The 16,276-nt window shown below is 50.7% G+C and overlaps 1 protein-coding gene across 3 annotated transcripts in view; it reads left to right on the top strand.

Annotated features, from left to right (window-relative positions):
- The window catches only part of THUMPD2 (THUMP domain 2 tRNA and snRNA guanosine methyltransferase), an 87,282-nt gene that overhangs the window by 32,578 nt on the left and 38,428 nt on the right, over positions 1 to 16,276 (top strand). For all 3 annotated transcript variants that reach the window (XM_074989175.1, XM_074989174.1, XM_074989176.1), the window contains 2 exons: positions 433 to 510; positions 13,461 to 13,513. In XM_074989175.1, coding sequence (XP_074845276.1) covers positions 433 to 510; positions 13,461 to 13,513 — 131 coding nt within the window. The remainder of the gene's footprint in view (positions 1 to 432; positions 511 to 13,460; positions 13,514 to 16,276) is intronic.

The raw sequence follows: 16,276 nt of genomic DNA, 5'->3' as shown, positions 1-16,276 counted from the left end.
ATGCCTGTAGCTAGTTTGAGCTCATTTTGTGCCTTAGCCTTTCTAATCTTGCTCCTGCATTCTATATTCATCCTTTGTAATTTGTCCTTGTTTCCATTTTTCATACGATTCCTTTTTTATTTCGAGATCATGCAAGATCTTCTGGTTAAGCCAAGGCGGTCTTTTGCCATATTTTCTATCTTTCCTATGCAGCAGGATAGCTTGCTTTTGCTTTTGATTACTGTAGCACTGTATTAGACAAAGGTTTTCCTCCAAAATAACTTTCTTTTTATATTTCTAGAAGCAGGGCTGCTGCTATCATAGTACCCTATATATTTCTTGCTTGTGAATTCTTTAAGCTTTAACATAACTTGTTTTTTTCCCTCATTTGTAATGGTCAGATTCCTTTCCATGTGAGTGGCTTTCAGTGTTAATGGCTTTTATTTTCTTTAGGAGGTGGGAAGAGTACTTGGAATAACACTTATAAAACAGCTTGGGTGGAAAGCAGACTTGAGAAATCCTGATTTGGAGGTAATGTAATGATTTGTTTACCTATTTAGTAACCTGTTTTAAAAATGTCAAGTGTTTGATTTTGATATGACTTTTCTTGCTTTTCATATCATGGCATTAGAGGATGTGTTGTAGTGTTTATAGGCCCTACTCTGACTTATTGCTTGTCCTTACCCCTCTAGGTACAGGGCATAATCTCGGAGAAGGAATAGTTTTAATTAAAAGGACACTGATTGCTAGGAAAACGATGAGGGGGATAAGCAGCACATGGCTCCAAGAAGCAAAGCTGATGTTGAGTTTTCCAAGAAATGGAGAGGGAGGGAGGAACAGAGACTGAACAGGACACTAAACCTGCAAACACTGAACAGTCTGGTAATCCTGCAACCATGCACCATTTTAGTCTTCAGACAGATGGGAACTGACCAAATAGAAAACACAATTTGGAATAGCTCAATAATTGGACTGGATACTGATAAATCACTGAGTCAGAACCCAGTGTCATGAGTGGGCAGCCTGATCCCCTTATCGTGCTCCCCCCTTGTCTGCCCCCCCAATTCTGGCTTCTCTGTAGTGACGCAATCTGGGAAACAGTCAGAGCACATGGGGGTGGATCTTTATGCTTCAGTATACAATGTTTTCATTTCATAACTATACCAGCATAGGATTCTCCCTCCAGTGTTCTTGTTTGTTGTAAGACTGTAGAGTTTTCCTCACTTTTTGCTGCTAATACGAGCAAACAAATACCAGTGGTCTTCGCGTGGCCCTGAACAATGGGGAAAAGGGACCTCATATACCTGTAACCTAGTATATCTGGTAGCAGAGTTTCAAACCTGGGATGGGCAATAATTTTTGATGGGGAACCATGCCAAGATTTTTGTACCTGGTTAAAAGCTGCACTTTTCTATGGAGGGGATGAGAGGTTTAGGATGAAAGCTGGGTGCAGAAGGGAGTTTGGGCTAAGGGACTAGGTTGCATTCAGGCCTCTTGGCCTGGTACAGGGGGAGGCAAGAAGGACAGTTACACTGTGGCTTGGCATTCCAAAGGGGCCTGGAGCTCTCGGCTACCACCACTGCTACTATGTCTGTGAAAGTGGCCAGGGCCACGGGCCCCTTTGAAACTCCATGAAACTGCCATTCTACATGGCTCTGAGAGCTGGGAGAATGCAGAGGGAGACTGAGCGCCTCACTCTGGGCAGCACTCAGGGCTGACTGCCCTCAGTCCCATTGCTTTTGCCAACAGTCCTGTCTCTTCCACCCAAGGCTCCATATCTTCTTGGTGCATGGGTGGGGCCCCCACACCTTGTCCCCTGGGCTCACAGTAGCTGTTGGCCCCACTGGGTGCACGGTAGGGTGTGGGGTCTGAGGGAGAGTTTGGTTGAAGGAAGGGCTTGTGACTCAGGGCATCATATTGAAGTGCAGGGTCCAGGAGGAGCTATGTGTTCAGGAGTTGATTCTGGCCTGGGGGAGAGGTTTAGCAGTGGGTGTAGGGTCTGGGAGGGAGTTGAGGTACAAGAGGAGGGAGTGGGTTGCCAGAGGCAGGTTCTGTCTGGTGGGTGCTTACCTAGCCAGAAGCACCCTAAGGTAGGCTCATCCACCTATCTTGCCACCCGCCTTGCATGCCCTAGACCTCCTGGCCGTCTGTGTAGTGAGGGAGGCTTTGTGCACTGCTCCCATCTGCAGCAAAATCTCATGCCTCCGATTGGCAGGTTTACAGCCAATGGGAGCTTAGAAACCGTGATGCACTGCCCATCTAGTAAATGCACACTGCTTCCATTTGCTGGTTTCTGGTGAATACAAGTGCAGAGATTTTGCTGAGGGGTGGGGGTTGGTGCATGAAGTTCTCCTCATGTTGAGAGATGGCAAGATAAGGCCTACAGGCCCTCCATTCTACTCCTGTTCTAACCAAACCCAGCAGGTGTAAAGGTTCAGCCATCCTGATAGTCCTGTACTGACTCGGAAAGACTAAGTCTTCAGTCCTGCTCACAAAAGTGGTGGACAGTTGCATTGGAAGAGGAGTCAGTTCACATCCCTGCCCAAATCTCTTATATTTTTGGCCTGGTTCCTGAAAGGATGACACACTTCAGATATGTGAGAGCAAATATAGCAGTGCATAGATAATCCTCCAAGTTTTTGCAGAGTGGGGACAACTTCCTGGTGCAAGTGCTGGAGGAACCAGCTAGGGGTCATGCGCCTTTTGATCTGCTGCTCACAAACAGTGAAGAATTGGTAGGGGAATTAGATATATCTGGCAACCAGGACACCAGTGACCATGAGATGGTTGAGTTCGTGAACCTGACAAAAGGAAGAAAGGAGAGCAGTTGAATATGGACCTTAGACTTCACGGAGTCAAAATCTGTTTTCTGATAGGGAGGGTGCCCTGGGAGGCTAATATGAGGGTGAAAGGATTCTAGTCCTTATTGATGGCAAAGACCAAACAATCTTAATATAACAGAAAGAATAGCAAATATAGCAGCTTGACTTCACAATGAAATCTCAGTATTTATTAAAAAAAACCCTGAAACTGGAAGGGGCATTGAGTGTTCATAATGCAGTGTGTTGGACTCATGTACCAAACACCATCTAGACCATTGTTGTGCAAAGTTGGGGGGATGTGGGTATGACATTTTGTAAGGGGGCATGCAGCATGATCAGCTGCTGGGTTTCAGGCTCATCCAGCTCATTAAAAATATTGACGTATGTTACTGTTTTTATGTATGCTATTCACATTATATATGAATGAATAAAGGTTTTACATTCTATGTACTTATTTTCTTACGCATGCTGAAAGGGTTTCTTTCCATATGAACATAACCAAAATAGCCATTGGTTTGGATTACGTTAGACAGTTGAGGGGAACCCTGCTAATTGTAGGGTCAAAAAGTGGGGCCTGATGTAAAAAGTTTGCTCACTCGTGATCTACATCATCCCTGACAGATGTTTATATAACCTGCTCTTCAGTGAGCTTAAGTACAAAAAAGAAACTTATAAGAAGTGGAAACTTAGATAATTAGGGAGGAGTATAAATATATTGCTAAAGCATTCAGGATTTTATCAGGAATGCGGAAGCACAGTTGCCGTTGCAAGTAGTAAGGGATGTGAAACGTTTAAAAAAAAAAAAATGGGTTTCTACAGCTGTATTAGCAACATGATCTGGGAAAATGTGTAGCCTTTCGTGAATGTGAAAGGCAACGTAGTGATAGGTGACATGGAAAAACCTGAAGTATTAATTGCACTTTTTAAATGCCTCATTCTCCCCAGCCAAGATCAACTCCCAGCCTGCTGCACTGGGCAGCATAGCATGCGAGGGAGGAGGCAAGACTTCCTCAATGATGAAGGAACAGGTTAATGACAGCTTAGAGTAGCTGCACTTGCACATGTGCATGAGGACATATCTAATGCATCTGAAGGTGCTGGGAGAATTAGCTGATGTGATTGCCGGGCCAGTGGTCATTGTCTTTGAAAACTTATGATGGTCAGGAGTAGTTCGGGATGACTGGAAAATGGTGATTATAGTGCCTGTCTTTTTTTAAAAGGGAACAGGTTGAATCTGGGGAGCTCCACATGAGTCAGCCCTCACCTCAGTCTCTGGAAAAGTCATGAGGCAGGAGTCAATTGTTAAATACTTGGAGGAGTGGAAGGTGATCAGGAATGTCAAAACAGATTCACCAAGGGCAAGTCATGCCTGACTAACCTGATTGTCTCCTGTGATGAGATAGCTAGCTCTGTGGGTGTGGAGAAAATGGTAGATGTGATCTACTTTGATTTAGCAAGCTTTTTATCGTCTCCCGCAGAGTTCTTTCCAAGCAAGCTAAAGAGGAATGGATTGGCTGAAGAGACTATTAAAGTGGATGGAATACTGGCTACATGAGGGTGTCCAACCTTTTTTCATTGGGGACCTACAAGGCAATTTTTTACACGTTCCAGGGGCCAAACACAAAATAGCCCCAACCTCCCTGCCCTCTAGACTTAAACCCTTCACAGCCCCAAACCATCCCCCCAAAACCCAGGATTAACTCACTCAGGAGCTCTGTGTACTGCCAGTGCCTGCTGCTACTTCACCAGGCATTTTCTTCACAACTGCTCAGCTCCCCTGCTGCCTCTGCCCTCTTACTCTCCCTATGAATATCATGGCAGGGGCAGCTCCCAGTGCCCTGCCGCGCTGAAAGAACACGACTTGGTTTAATGGCCAGCTCCCTCCTGCTGGCCTTCAAACCAGTTAAACTGAGTTCTACTCCAGTGTCCCTCAACATTTTTTTTGTTAAAGTGTCCCCTTTTCAAAAATGAATAAATAAATAAATAAATAAATAAATACAGTGTACATACCCCCACTACCCACAGTTTTTTCAAACACACAGAATCCCCAGTCTCCAGCTCCTCTCCTCCAGAGCCAGGCATCCCCAGCCCTCCACTTTGACCCAATCCCTCCCCACTCTCCTCCAGAGCCAGGCACCCCCAGGTCCCCTCTTTAACCTAATTACCCCCTGCCCCAGAGCAAGGCACCCCCAGTTCCCCTGTTTTAACCCAATTTCCCCCTCCTCCTCTAGAGCCAGTCCCCCCTGCCCCACTATAATTGCCAGTGACTCACTGGCGCTGCTGCCATGACTACCACTATTGCCACTGCTATGCGCTTCTCTTTCCAAGTGTTGGGGAAGGATGTGTGCACAGAGCGGGGCATAGTGCTCCTGCAGCTTTGAGCGTTTTATTGCTCAAAGAGCCGCATGTGGCTTCAGCACACATACCCCGTGATGCTTCTCTCTGCCCCTGCCACACTTATGGGAGTCGGAGGAGGAGTCGGGTGGCAGAGGCAGGGGCTGCAAATGGCTCATTAAGCAGCCATGTGTAAGTCACAGCCACCCAGTTGCCTTTTAAAAATGGCACTGCTGTCAGCTTCACAGGCTGGATACAAAGGCTCTGCAGGCTGGATTCTGGCCCGAGGTCCATGTGTTGGACGCCCCGCATTAGATCACTGAGTGCAGTGTGTTGTAATTAACAGCTTGATGTCTGCATTGTCAAGTGGAGTGCCCCAGAGTTTGGTCCTGAGGTCCATTTTGTTCAACGTCTTCATTAATGATGATGGGATGGATTGCCCCCTCAGCAAGTTCATGGATGACATTAAGGTGGAGAGTGGGAGGGTACAGTAGGATAGGGATGGAGTCTGCAGTGACCTAGGCAAATTGTAGGATTGGCCAAAAGAGTCCTGCGGTTAGAACAGAAAAATCCCATATAATGCTACAGGCTGGGGACCAATGGGCTAAATGGGAATTCTGCAGAAGAGGACCTGAAGATTACAGTGGATGAGAAGCTGGATATGAGTCAACAGTGTAGCTTTATTATCAGGAAGGCTACAGGAATATTAGGACTGTGTTAGTAGAAGTTGTAATATAATGAGGTTTCTGGGCATAGTTGAGGAAATGTACAGCTCAGGCTGGGATTTCCTTCTCACTAAGGCGCAAATCAAAGCAGTCACAAAAGTACCTCTGCCAGCCAGAAGCCACACAGGGAAACCCACAGGTTTCCCAGCTGCTATACCAAGCCCAGACCATCAGCCCTATACTCAGGTGAGAGGTTTTAAAACCTATTTCATCAACACCACACAGATTCTACCAGGCCCCCAAGGGTCCAGCCACAGTCCCTGGTCAATGTACACTTGGATCTTACCCAAAACAACATGCTTGCCAATTCTTCAGGTCTAAGAATCTAAATGTTTATTAACGAAGAAAGAAAGAACAGGTTAAGAGAAAAATTGTTAAAGCAATACATTATATACCTCAATTACTGGCATTGATGCAGGCCAATGTTGTTATATGCTGATTCTTGAAAGTCTTTGCAAGCCTCCTTTTGCGGGACAGGCCCTCAGCCCAGACAGGCTTAAGTCATGAGGAATGAAAGAATGGAGATCAAGGTGGACCCTTCCTGGGCCCCTCTTTGGGTGTGTCTACACTTGCAAGTACATTTGAAAGTGAGGTCAAAAGATGGCCGTATAACCTGCCGAGCATCTACACACACTCCACGAACATTCGAAAGAATGGGGCCGTTCCTTCGAAGTTGGTCATCCGTTCCTGTGGTGGGAAGAGTACCCCCTTTCAAAAGATTATTTTGAAAGAGAGCAAGTGTAGATGCTTCATGGCCCACTGTTTCGAAAGAAGGAGTCCTCCATGGCAGCGATCAGCTGGCAGGCAGATGCGCCACTCACAGCACAGGAGGAGTGCTATGGCTCCAGTGTCTGGCTGTGCTTAAAGGTGCAGGCTCCCACAGAGCCCCAGGCAGGAAGCTAAGAGCGTGCAGGCAGCAGGGAGCCCATGCTGCCACACAGCCCACTGCCAGCTGTGATGCTTCAGGCTCATGAACACCCTTGTCGGCACCATGGCCAGCAGCTAGGACCCCCACCCACAACGGGGGCCAGCCAAGGATGCTGGGGAGCCCTCTCAGTAGGGGAGCCTGATGGCAAGCTGTGGGACCTCGCTCTCTGGGAAGACAAGGAGGCCCTGCATCAGATGAGGGGTCTGGTGCCGGAACGCAGTGGTGTTCGAGCGCCTGGCCAAGGGCCTCACCAGCCAGGGTCACCCCACCTGCACCCTAGACCAGGTGAGCTCCAAGGTGAAGGAGCTCCACCAGGACACGGCCAGCTGGTAAGGGGCAGCACCCACCAGATAACCTTACTTTAAGGAACTGGACCACCTCCTTGGGCCCAAAGAGGTGGGACCCCCCCACTGTGATCCTTGACATGGCAGACCTGAGAGGGGGGCCGAAGGGGAGGACCACCTGGGACCATCAGCTGGCACCAGGCACCCATGCAGACTCCAGGCTATAAGTGATGACAATGGCTCGAGTGAGGGGGCCCTCGTCATTGATGTCCTGTCTGGCCCATCCAGTCTCCTGGCCCCCTCCGATCATGCCTTGCCCAAGTTCCTGGAGGGATCCAGAGGTATGTGCCATGCATGCCAGGGGCTGTGGGGCTTAGGGAGGGGGCGCATGGTCCAGCCCAGGGTCAGCTCCAGGACACAGGCAGGCCAGACAGCCCTGCTGCCCCAGCCTCAGAGGGCTGACTTGCGGCACTCTGCACCATGAGGCATGGACAGCGCCATGGGCCAACTGGATGTGGAGAGACTGAGGGAGGCTGAGGCTGAGGAACCCTGGGATGCAGTCCCTGAAGGGCCCCTGGGATGGGGAGGAGGGTGGTTCATGGAGTCCTTCGCTGGGGACTAATGGCCTGTTCCTCTCCCCTCTGATGTCTCCACATCTTCAACAGCTGGCAGCCAGACCAGCCCTGTGACAGTCCCGGGAAGCCTGACCACAGAGGGTGAGGGAGTGGCCTGGGCCCTGACTGGAGACAGTGCGGGGCCACCGCCAGGCCGTCTGCTTTTGCCACTAGGATGGGGAGGAGGCAGCAGGGGATGCAGCCTATACAGCGGGCCTGACAGGTGTGCTGCGGGAGTGGCTCACCATGGAGCGGCAGGCTTGGGACTGGGTGGCGGCTAACCTGGATGCCCTGACCAGGCCACAGTCGGCCACCTGGCCCTGACCGGTGCCCCATCATGTGCCACTCCTGCACCCACCCCACTGGTCCTCCATGCCCCTGTTGCTCACATGTCACTTCCTCTCCCACCCATGGCTCCCTCCCTCCTCCAGTCCTGCTTCCCACTACCCCCCATCCCCCCCGCCCCCCGGGTCCGCAGCGGCATCCCACCACCAAGCCTGCCCTTGAGGTCCTGCTCCCATCCCACCTCCCACAGGCCAACCTCATGTGCCTGGCCCGCACTTTTCTGGCCAGGGCTGGCTAGCTAGAAGCCTTGCACCCCAGCTCTCCCCATGCCAAACTCGGTGAGGACGCAGGGACTGCGCCCCAATCGTGCCCCTACCTCCTTTACCAACAGCCCCAATAGGGCCCCCAGGTGTAGGGAGGAAGGGGCAGCTGTGGGTGACAGGGATCCCGGCCGTCGAGCCCCATTGAGGGGTAAGGTCCCCCACTTTGAGCCTGGCCCCTTGTGGCCCCCAGGGTGCCCACCCAGGGCCACTATGCCCCTGTAAATAGGTCCCCCCAACCCCCTGCTAACTGTTCCCTCTCCCACCTGTAAATAGGTCCCTCAGACATGGAGGGGCACAGTTACGGTTCAGTAAAAAGTTTGTTTGGTTTTACCCTGTGTCCCCTGTGCTTGTGTGGTTGTGGGTGTGTGTGCAGGGTGCGAGTTGGGGGGTGCCAGGTGGGGGAGGGGTCACCGTGGCTCCCGCTCGAAGGCCTGGTGCAGGGCCTCCCGTACCCGCACCCCCACCCTATCCTGCTGGGCCTGGTGGCACAGGGAGGTAAGGGGCTGTTCATACCTGCACCCCGCCTCGGTGTCCCACCCCTGCATGAAGGGCTCGTGTTTTGCCTCCACCAGTTTGTGCAAGGTGCAGCAGGCCCTAATCACCTCCGGGATGTTGGGGAGGCATCTGAAGCGCCCCTTCGGAGGGCCAAACACCCGCTCTACTGTATTCTGGGTCCAGTTCAACCACTTGTTAAAATGGTCCTGGCTAGGCTGTGTGTATCCTATGTATGGCCTCATCAGTCAGGCCTGCAGGGGGTAGGCCGTGTCCTCCATGATGCAGGATGGCATTGTGTCCGCCATGGGGAGCTCCCGCTGGGGGATGAAGATTCCCTCGGCCATGTGGCATCCCAGTCCTGAGTTCCAGAACACTCTGGCATCGTGGGTGTGACCGGACCAGCCCACGCAGATGTCCTGGAAGCGACTGTTGGCATTGACGAGTGCCTGAAGGACCATTGAGTGGTAGCTGTTGTGGTTTACATAGGCCCTGCAGCTGTACTCTGGGGTCCAGATGGCGGTGTGTGCCATCCAGGCCCCTGAAGCAGTTCAGGAAGCCCAACTCCTCGAAGACCCAGATGGCATTGCCTGGGTTCCCGACACAGATCAACTGTTTCAGGAGCAACTTGTTGATAGCCTGAATGACTTGCAGAATTGAGGGGGGGGGGGTGGCATTCGTGAGTGTGGAGTGGGGTGTGGCTTGCCTGCCTGTCCCTGCCCCTGTCCTTGGCAGGGGCTTTCCTTCCAGTTCCTGACAGTGCCCCTTGCCAGGGTGCCCACTGCCCCCCACTTGCAGTCTAGTTGTGACCCAGGCACAGCTTACCTCATTGAGGACAAGCCCCAACAGTGACCCTGCCCCCCCCAAACTGGTGGCCCACAGATCAGTGACTGTCTCGGGAGGCCAGCTTCCAGAGGGCTATGGCCACCCTTTTCTGCAGTGAGTGCACCGGGCTCAGGCAGGTGTCATAGAATCATAGACTACTAGGATTGGAAGGGACTTCGAGAGGCCATCAAGTCCAGCTCTGTGCCCCAATGGCAGGACCAAGTACTGTCTAAACCATCCCTGATATACATCTATCTAACCTGTTCTTAAATATCTCCAGTGATGGAGATTCCACAACCTCTCTTGGCAATTTATTCCACTCTTTGTCCTGTCATGGTGCTGGAGGGCTAGGGCGAGCCAGTGGCGCAGCTCCAGGGATGTCCCCTTGGTCATGCTGAAGTTCTGTAGCCACCGGTTGTTGCCCCAGTCCTCCAGCACCAGCTGGTCGCACCAGTCGCTGCTTGTGGGGGAAGCCCCATGTGTGGTGAGTGACCCAGGGGATCGAGTGGGGACATTGTGCCCTGAGGACAGCCTCCATGAGCATGGCTATTAGGGTGGCCACCTGGAGCTTCTGGTGCACAGCGGTCAGGACTGTGGTGGCAGGGGACGCTGCTTGGGGTCCATGGGGGCCCGGGATGCCTCCATTGCTCTCTCCCCCTAAGTGCCTGGGAATGGGTAGCTGGCTTTTGGCGTGTGCAGGCTGGGCCGGGGGGGGGCGGGCAGCAGCCCTGGAAGGGCTTATCCCCCATGTGACCCTGCCTGCAGCGCTTTCTGCCCCTGTTCTTTCAAAAGAGTGTCCTGAACGCGTGGGTGCTCTCTTTCGAAAGTGCACTGAGGGCCTTTTGAAAGGATGGGTCGAACCTTCAGTCCCCACTAGCGTGTGTGAACACTCCATTTCGAAAGAACATCTTTCAACATTCTGCTTCGGTCCCATTGGCATGTGTGAATGCTCCGTTTCGAAAAGCCATCTTTTGACATTCTATTTCAGTCCCCATTAGCATGTTTGAACGCTCTGTTTCGAAAGGCCATCTTTCGTCATTCTGTTTTGAAAGCTGTCCTTTCGAAATGAAGCTGTGGTGTAGACGCACCCTTATAGTTTTTCAAGTGAAGGGAAAAAAGTCCTTTCTCCTTCTCATCAGGCCCTGGAGAGTCAGGATCACCTGTGGCATTGGGTACATTCCAGGAGACAGTTCCAAATTTCTGAGATGTGGGTTTTTCATCTGGAAATTTGTTCCTTTGTCTTAGTCCAACACCTTAGCTGGAGAGGCCACCAACCGTGCCTCCCATTGTGCACCCTTAGCTCTGAATGTTTCTAATGTAGTTACAGGGCCAAAATCTATAATCTATACAAACATGGCACAGATACACAAGCAGCATATATGGATTCAGGGCATTGCCAGCTGTCATCAGATAACCCATTTGGCCTAGCTGGTATGAGGTTCAGTGACACCATATATGATGGTGACAGAAATGGCTTCCGCATCCAATTTAAAAGTCCAGTCATGTGACAGAAGTATTTCCAGCTGATTGAGGGATGTGATTATTCCCCTTTGTTTGGCACGTCTAATACCACATATGGATTATTGAATCCACTCTTGGGCCCTGCAGCTGCAGAAAGGAAGTGGACAAATTGGAAAGATTCTAGTGGCGGTCAGGGAAAATGAATAGGTGTCTGGGGCACGTGACTTATGAGGAGAGGCCGAGGGAATTGGCCTTATTTATTTTTCAGAAGAGAAGAACAAGGGGGGATTTAATAGCAGTCTTCAACTACCTGACAGTAGGATGGAGGACAGAGCTGTGCTATTTTCAGTGAAGGCAGATGACGGAACAAGAAGCAGTGGTCTCAAGCTGCAGTGGGAGAAGCCTAGGTTGCATATTGGTGCGGTAGGAGTGGGGACTGATTTACTAGGAGGATGGTGAAGCACTGGAATGGGTTGCCTTGGAATCTCTACCCTTATAGGTTTTTAACATCAAACTTAACAAAGCCCTGGCTGGAAATATCTGGGTGGGGTTGGACCTGCTTTGAGCAGGTGATTAGACTAGATGAGCTCCTGAGGTCTCTTCCAACCCTAATCGTCTTTGATGTCTTCAACTACATTTCCCAAATATCTGGACTTTTCTAAGATTTTACCAGTGAGAGTTCCAGGTCTCAGTCGGAAGGGTTGTTCTGATACAATGAAACCCATGTGGGCCCCTGTAAATGATACAGGTAATCTGCTTGGCTTGCCTTTGTATGTCTGGGTCTGTATATTAAAGACTGATTTTAATCTGGGTGCATTTGACAACTGTTTCAACCTGTCACAAATTATTTGAAGGTGGGCCATTGTCTCTGATTCCCTTATTCAGTTAATGCAGGTCTTTATGCATTTACAGGTAGTCATTTGCTTTATGATGATCAACTTGTGAGGTTTCTGAACTGACACGCTAATTTGGCTTATAATGTTGCTTTCAACTTTACGACACTTGGTTCCGCCGTGGATTGCGGTTCCAGGTTGCTATGTTTCAATTTATTACTCAGTTTTCAGGAATCAATTATGTTGCAAGTCCAAGGACTGCCTATAATTTCATGCCCCCCCCCAGGTGCCCCAAAAGCACCCACTCTATAAGGCAGTATTTAAGTGGTCCTGATAGCCTTTTTTGGAAGCGTTTTGTACTTGTGAGTTCAGCTTTCTTACGAGGAAAGTTAATTTCCTGGTGGCAATGAATTGTCAGACCACATATGTTTTTGGCCCTATTTATTTATCCAAGTTCATAATAGGTTTTATAAGTTATTGTTGTACACTCTACCAAGGCTCCTTCCCAAATTGGTGATTGAAATCAGTCTCTAATGCACTCATTGCTCTTGCCGCCATCTTTCGACACCCTTATGCCCATTCCAGTAAAGTATCAGAGAGGTAGCCGAGTTAGTCTGTATCTTTAAAAACAACAAGAAGTCCTGTGGCACCTTGTAGACTAAGATATTTTGGAGCATAAGCTTTCATGGGCAAAGAGCTGCTTCATCAGATGCGGGTCTTTGCACTTGAAAGCTTGTGCTCCAAAATATCTGTTAGTCTGTAAGGTGCCACAGGATGTCTTGTTGTTCATTCCTGTAAAGTTGTTCTGCAGAAGCTTGGTATGTGAAGAGTCATTAGGATTCTGCTTTGTCCACAGTTCCCTGGGTAATGCTGCTGTTAAGAGGGCTATGTATAAATGGTTGTCAGATTGCATTTCATACTGCAATGATCTAACTGGTTAGGTAGGCTTTTGGGGGCAGAGGCTTTCATTGCCAGCCTTCGAAATGCATTTCTCATTATCTGTATGTGTACATGGTCAAGGAACCACATATTCGCTCTTTGCATTTCTGGGGATGATGTTTTCAAAAATGCTGAAGAGGCAAGAGGATTTGTACTCATAAGTCATTTCAAGGCTTTCAAAATCCAATACCTAAGCAGTAGTGCTTTGTTTTGGTCTTTCAGAAGAATCCAACTCCTGCAAAATCTGCAGGTGAAGTTGGGTGGAATTTTGTGTTGAAGAATATTCCTGGAATTTTATATAAAAAATTGGTCCCATTAAAGATATCAGTGTCTAGAGATGAACTCTTAACCAATGTAGAATTTTCTTATGGCTTGTTTGAAAGGTTACACATTCATTCAAAAGTTTTACATTTGTAAATACAGGTTTTCTATTGTGTTCTTAATTAAAGGGTAAGAATTTTTGATACTGTAGGTTTTTAATTGTTCTAGAATCCTATTTATAAAGGGTGAATAAATAACATGTTTATATGTCTAGTTTAAATTAGCAAAACTACCATAACATTAACTTAGAAGATAGTGATTGCCTTTTATAATGTAACTTTTTTCCCTGTTTCAGCTTTTTGTACATCTGAATGATATTTATTCAGTAGTGGGGATTCCTGTCTTCAGGTAAACATTTTTATCACTAAATTCAGAAACATCAGTTCTGTAATACACCAAACCCTTGCTATTGGCAGTGTACACATTCCTGACTCCATCGCAAAGAGTGAAATCCATGAATAATGGAGGTGTGGGGAAAAGGCTGTCCCAAGGAGAGGGTAGGGCCTGGGGCAGCCTCTCCCTGCACCACAGGCCTCATCCCAGCCCTGCTCTGCCCTTCCCCTTTCCCACTTCCCCCAAGCAACAGGGCCCGGCGATTATTTGGGGTCAAGGGCTGGGTATGGTAGAGGCAGCCAGGCTTGCTTCCTCCCTGGACCCACACTCACTACCTGGATGGCAGGAGTGGCAGCCTTCTGCTCTATGCCATACCATGCAGGACTCCTGGCTCACTGCACCTTACTCTTCAGCAGCAGCAGCAAATGGAGTGTCCCTCTGGTGCCTGCCCTCTGTGGAGAAGTTAGGTGTAGTGGACTGGGAGGATGGCATAGTGTCGTGCAGCAGGGTAAAGCAAGCTGCTGCTTCTGCTGTCCATGTAGTGAGTATGGTGGGATCCTTGCAGCCTCTGCTGCTCAGCCCTCCGCCCCAGGTGGTGCTCCATCCCTGGGCTGGGGGAAGCCTGATAGCTGCTGCTGTCCCACAGGAGGACCACTGTGTTCATGTCCTTCCGCTCCCCTGCCCCCGAGGCTGGGGGATAGGGTGCAAGGAGAGGATGATAGCAGGAAGCATTGGGGCTTGAGAACAGAAGACATCTGTGAATATGTGAATTTGCAAATGGTGATTTCGTAAATAAGTCCTGGCAGTTATGGTATATAAAACATTTTGTTGTATCTTTTGGGCTATTGAACATCTGTCCCCAATTTAACTTCACAGTTTTGGCCTCAAAGTCCAAAAGAGCAGCCTGAAGCTAGACATGTAAATCAGTGTTCTTCCTCGAGTGTCCCCGTGGGTGCTCCACGATAGGTGTCGGGCTCGCCCAGGCGCCGCAGATCGGATCTTTCCAGCAGTTTCTGCCGGACCGCGCATGCGCTGCCGCGTGCCGCTCCCCTGCACAATCCTGGCCACGTGCGCGATCCGGTCCCCGCCAGTTCCTCCTTAACCGCCATCGGCTGCAGACGGAATCTGCTCAGGCTGCAGCCAGAGTCAGCGTATTTAGAGTTTTTCAGAGTTTTAGAGTTTCTTTTCAGAGTTCTTAGTTAAATTGTTTGTTTGTTTCTTTATTGCAAAATAAATATATATATATATAAGTAGAAAGTCTTAGTAACGAGAAGGAGGAGCGGAGGCAACCCGGGGACGTGAAGGCCAGTAGGCCTCCTGCTGCAGCAGTCTGGAGTCCGTGAGAGGGGAACAGGCACAGAGAAGGGGCTAAGTACCGTATTAACAGCTCAAAGACTCACCGCAATGTCCTCTTCAGGATTCAAGAAGTTTGAGTTGTGCCACGAAGCTATGCCGGCCTCTGATGGGCACAGTCAATGTATTAGGTGCCTGGGGGAATCACACGTCACCCAGAAATGCTCCTCCTGTGCAAAGCTCACAGCCAGAGCCAGAAAGGATAGAGAAATGCGGCTGAAAATGCTGCTGTTTGATAAGGCCCTCCAGCCAGACGTGCCAGAGAGGCCTCAACCGGAGGGACCCACAGGGCTCCATAAAAGGAAGGCGGTGTCACTCACCCCCTCGGTGCAGAAACGGAGGAAGCTCTCTCCAGCCTGATCCCTGCCGGCGGTCACAGCGAGCGGGACAGGCGTAGCACACAGCCCCCAGCCGCAGTCACAAGCAAGCGGCAGCGCAGCAGCGCACGTGGCAGAGGCTGAGCCTCCAATTACTAAGCAGCTGGCACGCGCAGCTCCCAGAGCGGCGGCCAGGCAAGCGCCGGAACCGGCGGCACCGCCGCAAGCGGCACAGACCCCCGCAGCACCAACAGTGCAGGGCCAACAGGCATGTAGCCTGCAGGCACCGGAGGAGACCACCCACGCGGCACCGCAGATAAGCGTGCCGAGCGCGGCGCCGACAGCGGGGCCGAGATCCCTGGCACGGGGAGGGGCGGAGCCAGCCCTGCAGGGGAGGGGAAAGGCAGCAGCGAAAACCCGGCACCGCAGCCCTTCTCTGGACAGGGCTGCAGGGCTGCTCTCAACAAGTCCTCCCCTTATACTGCGTACACCAACCAGGAGACATGGGTCTCCCCCAGCCTACGCGGAGCCGCCTTCTCCGTTCCTCCAACCAGCATCACCATGGCTCGGGCCACCCTCGCCTTTTCTGGGATTTGACCCTCTGGAGTACTACCACAAACCAGTTTCACCATTGTCTCAGTCATCCAGACGATCTCGCTCCCCCAGACATCGGGGTATACACCTCGGGAGTGGTCCAGGTCTCCATCCCAGGAACCATGCCTGTGCTGCCACGGTCATCCTTACCATGCTGGGCATAGACACCACAGGCATACACCCAGGGGTAGGTCCCCCTCGACCGCCCAGTACCCCCGCGGGCACTCACAGACGGGGACGGAAACACAGCTGTCTCAAGGGGAGCTGATTTTGGAACCCCGAGATTTTCCCTCGAAAGCCTCCAGTGAGAGCGTGTACCACCGCCAGCAGGACCCTGAGAGTTCAAGGGAGGTCTACCCTAGTGGTTCCTCCTTGTCCTCCCTCGATGAGGCTACGGCCCCTGGGGATGTTGCCCCCCCGGACGACCTCAAACAGTTTCAGGAGCTGTTTAAAAGGGTGGCTTTCACGCAAGGCATCCAAACAGCAGAGGTGCAGGAGAAGCACCACAAGCTCC

This window comes from Carettochelys insculpta, chromosome 3 (genome assembly GCF_033958435.1).
Source record: "Carettochelys insculpta isolate YL-2023 chromosome 3, ASM3395843v1, whole genome shotgun sequence".
NCBI lineage: Eukaryota > Metazoa > Chordata > Testudines > Carettochelyidae > Carettochelys > Carettochelys insculpta.
This window is presented reverse-complemented; position numbering and strand designations above follow the sequence as displayed.